This window comes from Pristiophorus japonicus, chromosome 14 (genome assembly GCF_044704955.1).
Source record: "Pristiophorus japonicus isolate sPriJap1 chromosome 14, sPriJap1.hap1, whole genome shotgun sequence".
Classification (NCBI taxonomy): Eukaryota; Metazoa; Chordata; class Chondrichthyes; family Pristiophoridae; genus Pristiophorus; species Pristiophorus japonicus.
In genome coordinates, this window is record NC_091990.1 from 13,589,583 (window position 1) to 13,605,806 (window position 16,224).

Here is a 16,224-nt window from a genome sequence, read left to right on the forward strand (position 1 = left end):
TATTTCATTGGCTGTAAAGTCCTTTGTGACGTCCTGAGATCGTTAAGGAGAGATTTAATAAAGATGTTCAAAATGATGAAGGGCTTTGATAGAGTAAATAAGAAACTGTTTCCAGTGGCAGAAGGGTCGGTAACCAGAGGACACAGATTTAAGGGGGGCTGAACGGAAGGGGGGGCTGAACGGGAGGGAAGGGGAAGGGGCTGAACTGGGGTGGGGGAGGCTGAACGGAAGGAAGGGAGGCTGAACAGGCCCCGCCGCCGACGCTGACACTGGGCCGCCACGGAGGACTTTGGGCGGACAGGCCCCCAGCGAGATGTCGGGCGGACAGGCCCCGCCGCCGATGCTGACACTGGGCCGCCACGGAGGACTTTGGGCGGACAGGCCCCCAGCGAGATGTCGGGCGGACAGGCGCCGCCGGCTGCTACGGAGGACTTTGGGCGGGTCCCGCCCCCAGTGAGATGCCGGGTGGGCGGGCCCCGCCGATGAGCTAAGATGTGTCAGGCCACTCGGCCAGGGATAGGGGCGACGTCCCTTCGGCCTGGGATAGGGTTGTCGCCCGGAGGACGCGCTGGGAGGGGCAGGAGCTACTGTGCACGTGCACAGCTGCCGGCACTGTTTTTGGCGCAGGGTTGTAGCTCCACCCCCAGCAGCTCCTGCTGCGCCTCACCAAGCTGGAAACGGGCCTACAGATATCGGAGAATCGCGAGGTAAGTATTCGGCGCAATTTTTGTTCTACAAATTAGGCGGGCCTCTCCAATGTGTGCCGTTCTAGCGGGGGTCTGAAACTTGAGCCCTTTGATTCTAGAAGATGAGTTTATGAAAAATACATTTTAAAAGGTGACGTATGTTATACTCCGACCTTTCACCTCTGGAACCTGAAATCTTCCAGTTGAAAGGGCAGTCACAATCCAATTTCAAATGGACGTGGGTCCATAATTCAGCACTAAATTAGCAACTTCATTTGGGGAGACAACAGAATAACTGATGTGAAAAGTTGAAACCGTTACTACTATGCAGCATTATTCTCATGTAGTGGCTGAGGAGCAGAGTGGAGTTATCTCCACTGTACAGGAGTCTTTTTCAACTTTGCCTTCTGGTAGGTAACCTGGCAGAACGGAGTGGTTCAATGAAATGAAAACTAGGTGGCTTCTACAATGGGCAAGTGATCCGCTCCGTCAGATTACTGCCCAATCAGTGAAGGTGAAAATGACCTCCTTACATCTCTTCATACTACATCTGACCTGGAAAATATTTGATGCTGAGAATTGGTGGCCAAAATGGGAAAATGTTCTCTTTCCCAACACTAACATCACTCAGCAAAATTCACCGAAAGAAGGACTTAGTAGGTGGGACACGTCGGCAAGAAGTTTAAGTGCACTGTGCCGCCAAGTGGCAGATGTGAGTTTACACCTAAATACCCCAAAGAGTAGATGCCAACTTAATTAATCATTTTAAACCTGAGATTGATAGATTTTTGCAAGCCAAGGGTATAAAAGGATATAGAGTCAAGGCAGATGGATGGAGTTAAGATACAGATCTGCCATGATCTTAGTAATTGGCTGAACAGGCTCAAGGGACTGAATGGCCTATCCCTGTTACTACGCTCCTAAGAGAAGAAATTGTAGCCTCTGCCTTTGCAGGTAGTATGTAAACTGCTATTGATGCTCTATTGTCTCCAGAAATACCGGCTAAAGAAACCTCTTCAGCTGGGCTTGAGGCATCTCTGGAGGCAGCAAGGTTACCTCATTTACCTTTGAGCCCTGCCACCAGCAGTAGCAACACTGCAAGGGTTAAACTAATAATGGCACTGCTCCTCTTTACTGAAGTATGAAATTGCAGGAGGCAGCGAGCAGAGACGGGATGAACCTCACACAGAGGGGGACCATCACCCATGCCAAGTCTCATGTAAAATACACTGGAAATTTCATTAAAATCAAATGATATATTTATTTGAACTCAATAACTCTGTTGGAGAATCGAATTGGGTTTGGAAAGATTTCCTTCCAGAATTTTATGTTTACCGCTCTGAGTGTATAGTTGATCAGAAATGCTGGTAGTGAATTTGACAGCTGTTCAATAGACCCATGAAAATTAAGGTTGGGTCATTTATCTTTATTAGCCGACAACAGGAAAAAGAAAAGACTTGCATTTCTATAGTGCCTTTCATGAACTCAGGACATCCCAAAGCACTTTTTGAAATGTAATCACTGTTGTAATATAGGGAAACATGGCAGCCAATTTGTGCACAACAATCCCACAAACAGCAAGAAGATAAATGACCAGATAATCTGTTTTAGTGATGTTGATTGAGGGATGCCAAGGAAGAACTCCCTTGATCTTCTCCGAAATAGTGCCATGGGATCTTTTACCTCCACATGAAAGGGAAGACACATGCTTCTCATCAGCTGCACTCCTCTGATGTAAAACTGCTCATTGCTCCCCTGGAGAATGCTTCAATCCCAGTCGCATGATACACTCCGCACCTGTGTGGCAGTTGCACTTTCACACCACTTCCATGGGCTTTCCATGGTGTGTGGGTACAGGCCAGACCTGAGTGGAAACTGTCCCCACACAGAGAAAGTGTCAGCCAGCGGCGTCATCCCAATATTGGCATTGGTGCCAATCCTTCAGATAGGTCCGAGCACTTCAGGGTGCAGTGCCAACCTATTTACCTTAACACACCATCGCCAATGTCAGACTTGCAGACAGTATGTTAAGCTCAGTGTAAATCACATCCCTGAGTTGTTGCTTTGTGTTATTTACATCAACAGACTGTGCCATCTAATCTACTCCATTTCAAACTAATCCTCTCATCTCATTCATCACATTTATTATGTGTTACTCTCTCTAATGGACTTAGTTGTTCAACTTGATCATCTTTTGATGAACTAAACAGACAAAGGATTTCTTTAAATATGTAACTCTCCTCTTTTATATAACAGCTGCTAAATGGACTGTCGTCACCTTTTAGAAGTGATACGAAGTAGGATTACAGAAATGTCCTAGGCAAAAGACTCTTATCTTAATTCCCTGCGCTCTTGAATAACATATTGTAATCTTGTTGATTTTTTTAAAATCCTGATGCAGAATTGCCAATACAGACTTCAAAGAAAGTAATTGGAGAGAGCCTCTGTGAAAATAGTTGATCGACAACATAAGCGTAAACAAAAAGATAATCCTGAAAAAAAAAAATCATCATGAAGGTGGTGGTGGAGAATTGCTCTTGTGGACATGTACAGTGAAATTGTAGACATGTTTACACGTGTTTACAGTGTTGCTCTGGACACTGACCATTGAAAATCTCCACCAAACCCCCATCCCCTCAACCTCCACAACGTATGTACACGTAGATCTTAGGACAGTGTCAAGTTATTCAACCACGAATCAGTAGCCAACACCACATGGTTCATTGTTAGCAGTCAGTTCTAATGGTCTCCACTTTTTCTTCAACAGCACATCCCAAACCTGCGAACTCTACCACCTAGAAGGACAAGAGCAGCAGATGCATGGGAACACCACCACCTCCAAGTCACACACCATCCTATCTTGGAAATATATTGCCGTTCCTTCATCGTCGTTAGGTCAAAATCCTGGAGTTCCATCCCTAACAGCACTGTGGGAGTACCTACACCACACGGACTGCAGCGATTCAAGAAGACAGCTCACCACCACCTTCTCAAGGGCAATTAGGGATGAGCAATAAATGCTGGTCTTGTCAGCGATGTCACATCCCATGAATGAATAAAAAAAAATCACATTCATTTCAAAATTCTGTTGGATCATTGGCAAACAGTTTAACTAACTAGAACCTCTACCCATATTAAGCATAACTTACTGCAATGGCTGGCAAATTCTACACAGTTGCTGTGCCCACACTATTAAATAAGGCCTCCTACTGGATTAAATATTAAGGCACAGTTATTTTTATTACAGTAACAATAGGCACTTCTATAGCGCATCAGCATAGCACTGCTGGCACCAAGGTAATGGGCCACAGAGTGTCAGGATTTGTGTTTGTGGCAATGATTTCTCCCACATATTAGCAGAGGCAATAGAGATGCATAATTCAGAAGGTGAATGAATTATTGGTCACTCATTGGTGGCATCTTGAGAGAGCCAAGACCAGACACCTGGAGGCAGGATGCCTGCCTGCCCACCCTCTCTGCTAGGGAAGTGCAGACGCATAGAACTAAATTTAAACCAAAACAAAGGCATTTACAAAAAAGATCCTGCAAGCCAGTAAGTTCAGATGCCAAGGGCCATTAGTAATTTTATTTACTTCACAGCATTGTTGCCGATGGCAACCCTGACTTTGGTGCGGGAGCTCAAAGGAAAATGAAGCAGCCCTATTGTCTTTGGAGTAGGATTGGCAAACTTCCAGGATTACCCTGGAGTTTCCAGGAATTAAAGATTAATCTCCAATGCTGCTGCAAACAACTCAGAATAAAAGTCATTGGAACATTCAAAAAAAAGTATGTTTTTTTTATTTTCTTTGAACACTTTCATTTATTAGCTATAAAAATATTGGAGATGGGGTATTAAACAAAAAAGGCTGTTTGACTGACAGTCAGGAATCGCCTGATCGGGCAACAAGGACAAACTTACGCACCCACACCAGATTCACTGGCTCCGGTTCTATTTGGCGCCTGATGGGGAATGCTGCCGGTTTGGGTATATAAATGGGGGAAGAGTGTCACCACGCCAGTATAATGCAGCTTGCCCAAAACTACAGCCAATAAAAGTTTCAACCAACATTTTGAAAAGGACATTTATCTTTGTTTTGCACAATATGCTGCTGTTGGTAGCACAGTCTTGCTGAGTGTAATATCTGATGCTGCGTGTTATGCTAATTCAATATTTTAATATTTTCTCCCTCATTGATTTTACTGAAGTCTCCCAGTGAGAAGTCAAAGACTAAAGATATTCTGCTTCCCTAACATTCATAGATCTTCATGACGGTAATCTGCATGGAGTATATGGCTCGCTGGGTGGGTATGGAGTGACAGATGGGTTCTTCCCTCTCCACAGTCTCTTACTTTCATTGCCAGGAGATCTCACCTGACTGGAGCACCTCGGCCTCGAGCAGGCTTCAGCTGGACGGTAATAGTGGTGTCTGTTTCATCCAGCGGAGAAGGCATGTCACCGTAATCGAAGGAGGGAGCTGGAGGGGTGAGAAAGTTCAGAGGTACGATCAACCATTTTAAGTTGGGACAACCCAAAGACTGATCCACAAAAGTGTCCAAAAACAATCCAGGTTCAAATATAATGGCCTGGAAATCCAGGCCTCCCCGGGTCCACACGGACCCGGGAAGGCATCGTAAAAGCCGGTTTTCAGTGCATAATGTGCATGCGCTGAAAACCGGCTTTTCCGATCTGTCAATAGCTTGACAGATTGCACGCATCTCTGGAACGAGGACATTTGCAAGGGCAAGATTGTGGGATTTACCCAGCATATGCCCTCAAAACTATTGCACCTGATAAAAGCAGGCGCATAGCCTACTTTTACAGGTGTAAGAGTTTTAAAACTTACAAAAATATAATTTAATTAAATTTTAAAAAACACATTTTATTGTTAAAAACCTTGCCCACTATGGTAAGTTTATTTTTAACCCTAATTACAAAACTTTAAAAAAAAACAGAAAAATATATATTTTTTAAGGCATTTATTAACTTTAATTTCAATTAATTTTAATTATGTGAGGTGTGTTTTTTATTTTTTATAATGGTATTTAGTGTGTTTGGTTTCTTATTCTCATTAATAGCAATGAGAACTTATAGATACGGTGTTCTGAGAAAGCTGTGGAATACTGTACGTGATTGGCTGAGCAGTTACACGTGACTGCACCTTCTGTGTGGGAACCTGGAGGATGGGAGCGCGCTTCGCAGCGCGGGAAGAGAAGGCCTCCCCACCAGAATCCCACGCTCCTCCGGGACCACCAGGTACATTCGTAGAAATGTTTCAGGTCGGAGGCATCCACCCGCGGGAAGCCTCTGACCGCAATTTCTGGGCCATTAACAGACCAAAGTGATATAGCACCAATTCCATTTAAGTATTTTGCATATTTCATGGAGATATCATAACCAGGGCTCATGGGTAATTATTGCTAAGAGTTTTCCCCTGAAAATTAGTTTGAAGAGAATGTTCGAAGGACAAGCATCCTAACCTCACAGCACACACTTGCTGAATAAGAACGGTTACCACCTGGCTGCTTTTAGACCAGATAGTAGAGTTTTTGAGTGGTCTATCTGAAAATTTATGACCCGTGAATAGATCACCAACATCTGTTTTTTAAGCGAAGAGTCGGTACAACACTAGAGTGGTTATGTGACTGGACACCTAATCCAGCATCCTGGACTAAAAATCTAGAGGACGTGAATTCAAATCCCACCAAGGTGGTTTGAGAATTTGAATTCCGAAAATCTGGAATTAAAGAAGCTGGTATCAGTAAAAGTGACCTTGAAGCTGTTGGATTGTCATAAAACCCCAACTAGTTCATTAATGTCCTTCAGGGAAGGGAGCCTGCCGTCCTTACCTGGTCTGGCCTATTTCTGACTCGATTCCCACACCTCTCGATTCTCTTGTATTCCTGTACCCAGACCACTCACTTGCCTCCCCTCTGAAATGCTCCTAAACTCCAGATCCCAACCCTATCCAATGCATTCATTTTACAAGCTGGAATTGATAGATGGGCTTTGCAGCTGGAATATAATTATTTGCTATATCCGAGGTGTATCCTTACTATAAATTCATAGTCAGTATGACTTTACATACTGTGTTGTGTTCTGTACTTCCACTTTATAACAATTGTTTTTATTTGCTCTTGGGATGTGGGCAACATGTCGGCAAAGCAGCAATTTTATTGCCCAATGTTATTGGCCTGAGAACATTAACAGTCAGTCACATACTGTGGGACAGCAATCACGGTGCACTAATTCTGATTGAAACTCTACAGGATATGCTCCAACAGTCAAACTAGGTTATCACTCTTAATTTAACCTTGCCTGAAGAACTGGGGGTAGAAATTCTGGTCTGCCCGAAACGGGACGCATCTACGGCTTTTTGGCCGCCATTACCGCCTCAATGGTTGCGGCGGCCATTTGATCAAAATTCAGTGATTTCTGGAAAAAATGGCACCAGCGGTATTGTCCGGTGGGAATCAGCAGTTTGCAGCGGCGTGGGTGGGGAGTGTGGAGCGGAGTCTGGATGGGGAAATTCACCTTCTGGTGATTTGGTGTTAACGAGCCAGCTGGTCCCTGGCCTTCTTTGCAGCTAGGCCCTGAGGAGGGAAGGCCTTTCAATGAAGGCCATGGCTGCTGCACCTGTAGCAAGGAGGGCAACCCGTTTCTCAGATGCAGGCTGTGGAGGGCAGGAGGTGAATCCTGTACCCCGATGCAGGCAGACTGACTCGGGAGGTATTTGGAAATGCATGGAGAAAGATAGCTGTGGAGGTCTCAGGAACCCCCATTCATGATCGCACCGCCACCCAATGCCGAAAAAGGATGAACGACATCTTTCATTTGTTGAGACTATCTGTTGCACCAACTGCTGACCTTCCATCTGCGAGCCTCTCCTTCATCCTTCTCTTATTTCCCACCTTTACTATATATTGACTGAAGCAGCATTTTATTGCTGAGGCCTCTATGGGCCCTGAGAAGGGAAGGCCTTTCAGTGAAGGCCAGTGATTTGCGGCGTTTTTTTTGGAGCAGGCTGCTTTTTTGGCCTAAGTTAAAAAACCACAGTTTCCCCAATCAATTTGCACCAGCGTAACTCATAAGAATTAGGAACAGGAGTAGGCCATCTAGCCCCTCGAGCCTGCTCCGCTGTTAGTTATGATTTTTTTAGGTACTTTTTTTTCAGCCAAAGGGGGCATAACCTGCCAACCGTGCCAATTCTGGCCATTTAAACAAGTTTGGCCAGCTGAGAGTTACTCCAGTTCTTCTTAGGCCAGCGTATGTGGCCTCTGCAGAAAAACCTTCTGGAGAGTTAAAGAAATCGGCGCAGGTAAGTGCAGCAGATGCCCGGACAGCAACAGCAGGAAAGGTAGGAGAGGGGGGGGAAAGAGAGGGGAATGGGGTTGGGGGGTGGGGGGAAGCCTTTCGGGTGTAGTTAGGTGCATGGACCGGAAGTGAGGAGGCCATTCCACCTGGGATAGGGGCGGGGGAGCGACCAGGAGGCCACTTGGCCTGCGTTAGGGGCGGGGGAGCGGACTTAGAGGCCCTTCAGCCTGGGATAGGGGCGGGGATTGGCATTGGCAATTTTAATAATTGGAGATAAGTTGTTGCGATATATTTTAATGTGTTTTGAAGTTGATGCAATGTATTTTAATGTGTTGCGAGCTGGCTGTATATTTCACTTTCCAGCCTCAGCCCACATTGTGTCCCTGGTTACCATGGCAACCTGATTTTTTTGCGAAGAACAGGTTAGGCTGCGCCAAAATGAGGAAATCCAATGGGAGACTTAGAACATTTTCTTTTGGCATACTTGGGCCCCCAAAAAACGGGCGTAACTCTTCAAGTACGCCAGAAAAAAACTTTGGGAAAAATTGAGCCCTATATATGTGTGTGCTCTCGCAATGGAGGCTCCCTTTTATGTCACAGCTACAGCTGCATGTCAGGGACACACACTTTTACACTCATTTCTGAAAGCTCATGACACTGCTACTCAGCAACCATTCTTTGTTTTGCAGGCCAAGGTTGTGCAGGCCAATGGAGCAAAGGAGCACTGGTGGTGATGAGGCTCAGCTTCGGATCCTTACACCTGTGGAAGTAAGGGTCAAGACGCTAGTGGGCAGACATGCTGCTTTCCCTGTGGCCTCTGGTACTGCCGATCCCACTGTGGGTAAGTGAAGGACCTCCTTTAATGCTATCTCTCCTGAAAGCGCAAGCGCCTACTGTGTCTTTCCTTCTGAAAGTATGCAAGTTGCGGCCTCCATCCATCAATTCCCTACCCCTCCCTTCACGGCAGCCCTTGTGCCATTTATCTTTGCAGATGAGAAGCCAAGAGGGAGCCAAATCGAGGGTCCTAGTGCTGGTGCGATTGGGAGGGCAAGGCAGGATGACAGCCTCGAGGGCAATGGCAGCCAAGGCCAGGGAGAGGCTGATGTTGAGACTGAGAGGCGAGGCCTGGAGGACAGCCTAGAGGGCAATGACAGCCATGATGATCCTGACTTTAGGGGCTGGAGCCTGGAGTCCACTCCATCTGTTGGCACCATATCAGATGAAGAAGAGGGGGACACTGCTGTCAGCATCGCGTCACTGCTTCCTACAGTCACACACACCAGCTCAGATACTGGGATACGCAGTCGGATCTAGTAGACATAGCAGCGGGGTCTGCCACTGGGTGTTGCACCGGAGCCTAGCGGGCTGCAGCATGGCGACGGGCATAGGGAACCTCTGGTGCCATCTCCCCGGGAGGCAAGTGCTCATGGGAATTCTGCTGAAGAGGACTCAGGTAAGTCCATCGATGTTGGGGATTATGAAAGAAGGGTGGAGGCCATTCATTCCCAGATGTTGGGGGCAGTGACAAGGGTGCCAGACAAGCTGTCGGAAGTGGTCAGGAGCGTGGAGAAGTCCGCCTCCCACACTGTCGACAGATCTGCGCACACTATGGAGCCCATCATTGCCAGTGTGCAGGCGATGGTGGATTCCCAGAGAGATCGTGCGGATCCAGCTGTGATGCCGTGACTCGTTGGTGATGTGGCAGTTGCCATTTCAGCACAGGCGCAAGTGAACGAGCGCATCAGTACTGTTTTGGAAAAGATGGCCGCAGCCCTGTAAGCTCAGAATGTTCTTATGCACTCTGGGCAACAGGCCACGGAGCATCTTAGTGCTGTCATTTCTGGTGGCTTTGAGACTGTGACTGCTTTCATTCAGTCTCAGCTGGTTGCCACCCGACACCTCAGTGTTGCCTTCGGGCGACCTTCCGGTGTGGTGCCGGAGCACCGACCTGAGCTCCCTCAGATTGGTGCCGGTGGTCGTGTGCTGCCCCCGGAGAGTGACACAGGCTTCTCGGACCAGGATCCTGATGATGTGCTCTCTCAGGATCACATTATTCCTGACCCCAGATCTGTCACTCCGCCATTGCCTCCAAGCATGGAGTTGCCTGAGCCATGGCCGACTAAACCCTCCAAGGAGGGTGTTGCCCAGTCTCCAGCCGGCCCTTCCAGGGCCAGAGCTGATTGAGGGCGTCCTAAAGGACATCAGTAGCGTCTACACAGGAAACACAGCAGCCTTCCCAGACCCATGAGGCAGCCACAGGGGAGACACTGTGGCGTAGTAGCAGGATAAGTTTGCATAAGAGGGATTATAAGGAGATGCACAAGTGTGAGAAATGATTTTGTGTATGTTTTTTACACCTTTCTTTATTATTTAATAAATCTTTATTTTGGGTTCCTCTTTCTGGGCAATTTGATGGTGGGCAATGATGTATGAAAGGACTTATTGGGATGGCCATGGAAAAGCAAAGATGAAGGGTGATGTGGGCATTAACTCATCAGAAACAAGCAGCGATGAGATGGGTCTGCATTTTCCTTGCAAGGTTGGGATGGCAACGACGCCCCCTGCGTGGCTGGTGACACGCATCCTGGTCCTCCTCCTCTTGCACCTCCTCCTCCTCCTCCTGCGCCTCCTCCTGAGATGCTACTGGTGGATCGACCTCCAGCGACTGGCCCCTCATGATTGCCAGGTTGTGAAGCGTGCAGCAGACAACCACGAATGGGGAGACCTGCTCAGGCGAGTACTGCAACACTCCACCAGAGCGGTCCAGGCAACGGAACCTCTACTCGAGGATCCCGATGCAGTGCTGAGTTATATGCACCTGGTGCCGGAATGAGAGTCGCTGTAAGCATCTTCGGCAGCAGTCCTGAGGTTGTGAAGGGGAGTGAGCAGCCAAGTGCACAGGGGATATCCCTCGTCACCAAGCAGCAATCCACAATCTTGGTTTGGGCCCGAGAACACGGTGGGCACACTGCTCTGGCACAGGATGAAGGCATCGTGGCTGCTGCCTGGATACCGGGTTTCAACTGCCATGACCTTGCGCTGGTGGTTGCACACCAGTTGGACATTGAGGGAGTGGAATCCCTTTCTGTTGATAAACATCTCAGCATGGGTTTGTGGTGCCCTCAGTGCGATGTGTGTGCAGTCGATGGGGCCTTGCACCCTGGGGAACCCTGCAATCCGCACAAATCCTGTCTACTGCTCCATCTGCTTCTCCATGTTCATCGGGAAAGAAATGTATTGCAGTCTTCTCCTGTAGAGAGCATCTGTGACTTGATGGATGTAGCGATGGGTGGAGAACTGAGAGATGTTAGGTATGTCTGCAGTTTCAGACCGGAAAGAGCCAGTCATGTAAAAGTTTAGTGCAATGGTCAGTTTGGTTTCAACGCCTCGTCCGAGGCTGCAGATCTGGGTGCAGAAGATTGCACAGCTCCCTGTGGATATCCTTCCTGAATCGGAGCCTTCGCAGACGGTAGAGCCTTCTTCCCCAAACTCTATGCTGGGCCCCTCTTTTGGTAGCTGGCTGATTGGATTCTCCCTCATCCTCTTGATGCTCCTCAGCCTCTGCTTCTGGCAAGCATCTACCTCATCGCCCACTATCATAGCGTATCTGACCCTCCTCCTCACGCCTTCCTGGCCAACCTCCAGAGAGGTCTGTGGCCATCTCCAAGCCCTTCTCTATGTGGGCAGCCTCACTTGCCCGCTGCCTCAGGGCCCGTTGCCGACGGCGCCGCATTCCTCTATGTGCCTCCCTGCCGCGCACAATGTGCACAAGGTGTTCCCCTGCTAGCATTGAGCCCATTGCATCTGCAGGCTCAACCCTCACTATGAGTCCTCTGTGGAGTGCAAATTGAGGCCCCCAGGCCAATAGTAATCACTGCCGATGTCAAAAGGGTGTGTGAGAAACTTTTCACAAGCCCGTAAAACTTTTCAAAAGTCCTAAAAAGTTTGGTCCAAATAAATGGCGATTCAACCAGCACTCTTTCACCTCCGCTGGCGGTCTCGAGCAAGCTGGCACAGTGCTCCAACACAAAAAGCTGTCGGGGGGCCCTGTCAGGCAGCAGGTTGCATTTTTTAGAGTGAATATAGGTTCCGGGATGGAGAGGCAGCTGTGCGCACTCTGATTACGTAATTAAGGCCGCATCCACAATACCGCGGCGGAAGTGGGGGGAGCAGGGCGGAAGTGAACACCGCTGCAAAACTGCCCCCTCCCCCCCAGATGACAATTTCGCTGGCGGCAGCCATTGGACCGCAAGTTGGCGACCACTCACCTCTGCTGCTTGGCCGCCGCATTCCGGCCAGAAGAGGCCTTTCCGAAAGGCTGAATTTCGGCCCCCTAGTGTGTTTGAGCTAGTAATGTAGGTAATAAAGAACATTTTCTCAGACTGCTCAACAGACTCATGTGGAAGTAGTTGTTGGGGCCTGGCGTATTTTTACCACTGCCAACTTACAAAAGCTAGGAAAGCAGTCCAACACTAGAGTAAAGCAGCACAGCCATCATCTCATTGTTGCGTTACATCGCATGCGGTATGTAATACCACCTTTCTTCGTCAAGGCTAGATTTCTGTGAAAAACTGGACCATCATAATGACATCACTTTCCAGTAAAACATCTGCCTTGTTGCTTGCATAATGTGTGTCCAGCTGTTGGAACACTTTCAGTTTCATTTCAATGTGGTTATCAACTTTTCTTTCCCAGCAGCTGTCAAATCATTAAAGTTATGATTTAATGGAGAGATGATAGTTAAAGAGCTCAGCTTTTTCAGTGCCTAACTCAACACGCTAGCTAAGATTATATAATGTTGCTGTACCCTCTGTTGGTGCTGGACTGATCCTTGAAGATTTTGTGCCAGAGATGTTTGGAATCTTCCTGGCATTTGGCTTTTGGACAAAAAACTTCCCTTTAGTTTTAGAGCCTGTTTTTAAAAGATGCGGGTTCTTGGCAGTTTATGTCTCCTTAAAGGTCTATGGAATCTGTTTCTCTTAGCTTTAACAGTCTCCATACACATTGTGGTAGCCCAGATGCCCAGCCACTAGGTGTATTTTTCATTTGCCCATCTTGCCTTCGCTGTTTTCATTTTTGCATTTGTAAGATACTTAGGAACATACAAAAAAGGAAGGCTATAGAAGACCACCGGTTCATCAAGTGTGTCCGACCCCGGCAACCTCTACCCATTAGTCTACATCAGACCCAGACATGATGCAAGGGAAACCCTAGTAGTAAAGTGCTTTGGGAACAATAGTAGTGGAGAGCTTTGACTCTTTTACATTCTGTTGAGGGTACAAAAGAGCGACAGCTAAGGGAAGCTAAAGGCAAGAAGAAAATGAAAATGAGTTAGAAATATTAAAAATAAACCATATGCCCCTTCCATAATCGGCGGCCTTGCTTTCTGTCACTATGCTTTTGCCCTCTGGCAATCTCTCCTAATTACCTCCCTCCCTTCTTTCAAAGTCACCTGTTCCTGCCATGCCTGCTACACTCACCACATGTCTTGTCTCAAATTATTCAGGCACTGTATTCCAAAATATTATTTTCTGTAGGATACATTTCTTCTTCTATTAGAAGAAAATATTCAAAAAGTTATCAGGCATTCTTGCACATAAAAAAGTAATTTTTGGTTCCGGTAGACACTAAATCAGCATGTTCGAATTGGCTTTCTGCTGCACATGATTAATAATAGTAATCATTTTGCACATTTGGATTAATTGTTCTCTAAACCAAGTTGTCCCCAGGTTGCTCACAGGGTATTGTACCTGCAGTGAATGCACAAGCTCTAAGATAATAAACAGAAAAATATCTATTCAGCCTTCTGGACATTGCCAGCTATGACATTAACCACGGACAAAATAATGGCCCAGAATTTGCTAGAGCAGGGCATCTCACGGCATGTCCCATTTGTTAGACATTTCCCTTCACCCTACAACTCAATAATCTTTTGCGCTGCAGGTTGCTGGAAGTATGTGCTGATAGCGAGGGCAACAGGGCATCTGGGACCTTGGTGAACAATGGGACCAACAGATTATCTCCTTAACCAATGAGTTGTAAGGATTGAAAAAGAAACAGAGGAACGATGGAGTAGGAGGGTGAATTAGAATCAAATCAGATATAGAAAGAGAAATACAGTTGCTGACTGTCTATATGTGGTATAGTTTCTCTGGAGTCATGAAGTGTACTTGGTTCCACATGCTAGAGTCAACATTGCAAATGGAGCGATACACGAACACTATATGCGATATTTCCCCTTCTGGCTTGAGTGTTAGGGGCCGAAATTACCCCTCCCGAAAAGGCCTCTGGCCGCCTGAAATCGGTAACCACGAAACGACGCAGAATGGCCGCCAACTCTCCGTGGAGGAGCCGACATTTTGTAAATTGCCCTACCTCAGGTTTGGAGCGGTGTCCGGGGCCGTTCCGCCTGTTTTCCCGTCGCAGCATGCACGTGCCGACCCCTTTCCGACTGGCAGGGATCCACTCGCAAAATCACTCCTCGGGAAATTGCCCCATCGAAAATTGTCCCCCGGGAGCAGTCCCACCACAAGTCGGTGGTCCTGACAGCTTTTGCTGTCGGTGCACCCTCTGTAGCTTGGCGGCCCGGCTGCTTTTAAAGGGGAGGGCGCACTGCCGCAACTCCCAAGTCGACCGACTGCCAGGTCTGCCCAATAATTATGCCCCCAGGTTTGGCCAGGCCGCCAACAGGCAGCCTGGCAACCCCTCTTGGACTCATACTGATGGAGCACGAGCGTAGCCATATACCATTTACCTACATCATCAGAATGTAGGTAGATGATTAGTGGCATCTCTTGGAGCACGCTGGAGTCTAATGCAGGGGTTGGGTCCCAGCAGCGGAGGTCGGAAGCAGCGAGGGGCGGAGGTCGGAAGCAGAGGTCGGGACTGACGAGCAGTGGAGGTCGGGAAGTCAGGATGGGCGAGGACCGGAGGTCAGAAACGGAGAGGACGGACGAGGCTTGGAGGAGCGGAGAGGTCGGAGCCCAGAGTTGGGTGGAGTAGTGTGGACAAGACCAAGGGAAGGCTCAGCACAGGCCAATAGCGAGGCTATGAGATTGTGAGGCTCACATTGCACGTCGAGAGTGAGGTCCTGTGGGAAGGAGGAAGGAAGGAGGACAGTAGGAGTATGTTTGAGTTTGTGTGTATGTATTGGCACATGCGATGGAGCCTGGTCTGCAGTCGTCTTGGATCCCCTTGTCACTGGACCAAGACCTTGCCCCATCAATCCCGTGTGGTGACTGGTGTGCAACAGCCACCCCATGTTAAAAGAATTCACGCACAGGCATCTTCCACCATTTAAAATGAGTTCATCGGTCACCTGAATATTCATTGTTAATGCGGAAGCAAGTCATCCTCGACTCCGAGGGACTGCTTATGATGATGATGATACCTTAGCAAGGGTGACAATGGTCTACCATTGTAGGTATAGAGTGTTCCCCTCAGTATGGGTAAGCTCTGCCACCATTTGTAGGACACTGACTCTCTTACAATCTGTCGAGGGAACAGAAGAACGACAGCTAAGGGAAATAAAAGGCAGGAAGAAAAAAATGAAAATGAAATAGAAATATTAAAAATAAACGACATATCCCTTCCATCATCGGCGGTCTTGCTCTGTTGCTCTTCTCTTGCCCTGTCAATCTCTCCTAATCACTTCCCTCCCTACTTTCAAAAACCTCCCAAGAACGCATTGCCTTTGAGTTTCCCACCCAACTTTTCTGCTCAACCCCTTCCTCCTGCTCTATGTCCACCTTTGTCCTTTTTCCTATAAACCACATCTCTCTGTACCTGAGGAATGCGAGTTGACTGGCAACACCGAGATCCCCACACCAATCCCACAAGGATATGGCCACTTCTTTTTATAAATCTAGGTTGCTTCTCCCCTCTTGCAGTTCAGCTAATTCTCTATTTTAGGCCATTTATACAGCTGTTCTCAGCATCAATAATCTTATCCGTGGAGGTTCTTGCCAATAAGAATTAGAGACATTAGAATAAGTAATTGCTTTAAGCCTTAAGTAGGAGTGGATTATCCGCTAATATGTACAGCACTAATACTGAGATAGAACTTAGGCATGTGGGAATGACAGCATTGTTGCCTAGTAACCCATCATAGGGGTTCGGTTTAAAATAATACTGCTTTAAACCAGTGATTTTTTTTTGTTGATAGACTTCATTAGACTGAACCATCATCTACAATATATCAAAATCCTTCTGTTTTTGTGACAAGGT

General features: G+C 47.4%; 1 protein-coding gene across 14 annotated transcripts in view; it reads right to left on the reverse strand.

The window, feature by feature from the left end:
- Positions 1-16,224, reverse strand: part of ptprub (protein tyrosine phosphatase receptor type Ub) — a 1,307,170-nt gene that overhangs the window by 179,180 nt on the left and 1,111,766 nt on the right. For all 14 annotated transcript variants that reach the window (XM_070898914.1, XM_070898921.1, XM_070898913.1 and 11 more), the window contains one exon: positions 5,059-5,161. In XM_070898914.1, coding sequence (XP_070755015.1) covers positions 5,059-5,161 — 103 coding nt within the window. The remainder of the gene's footprint in view (positions 1-5,058; positions 5,162-16,224) is intronic.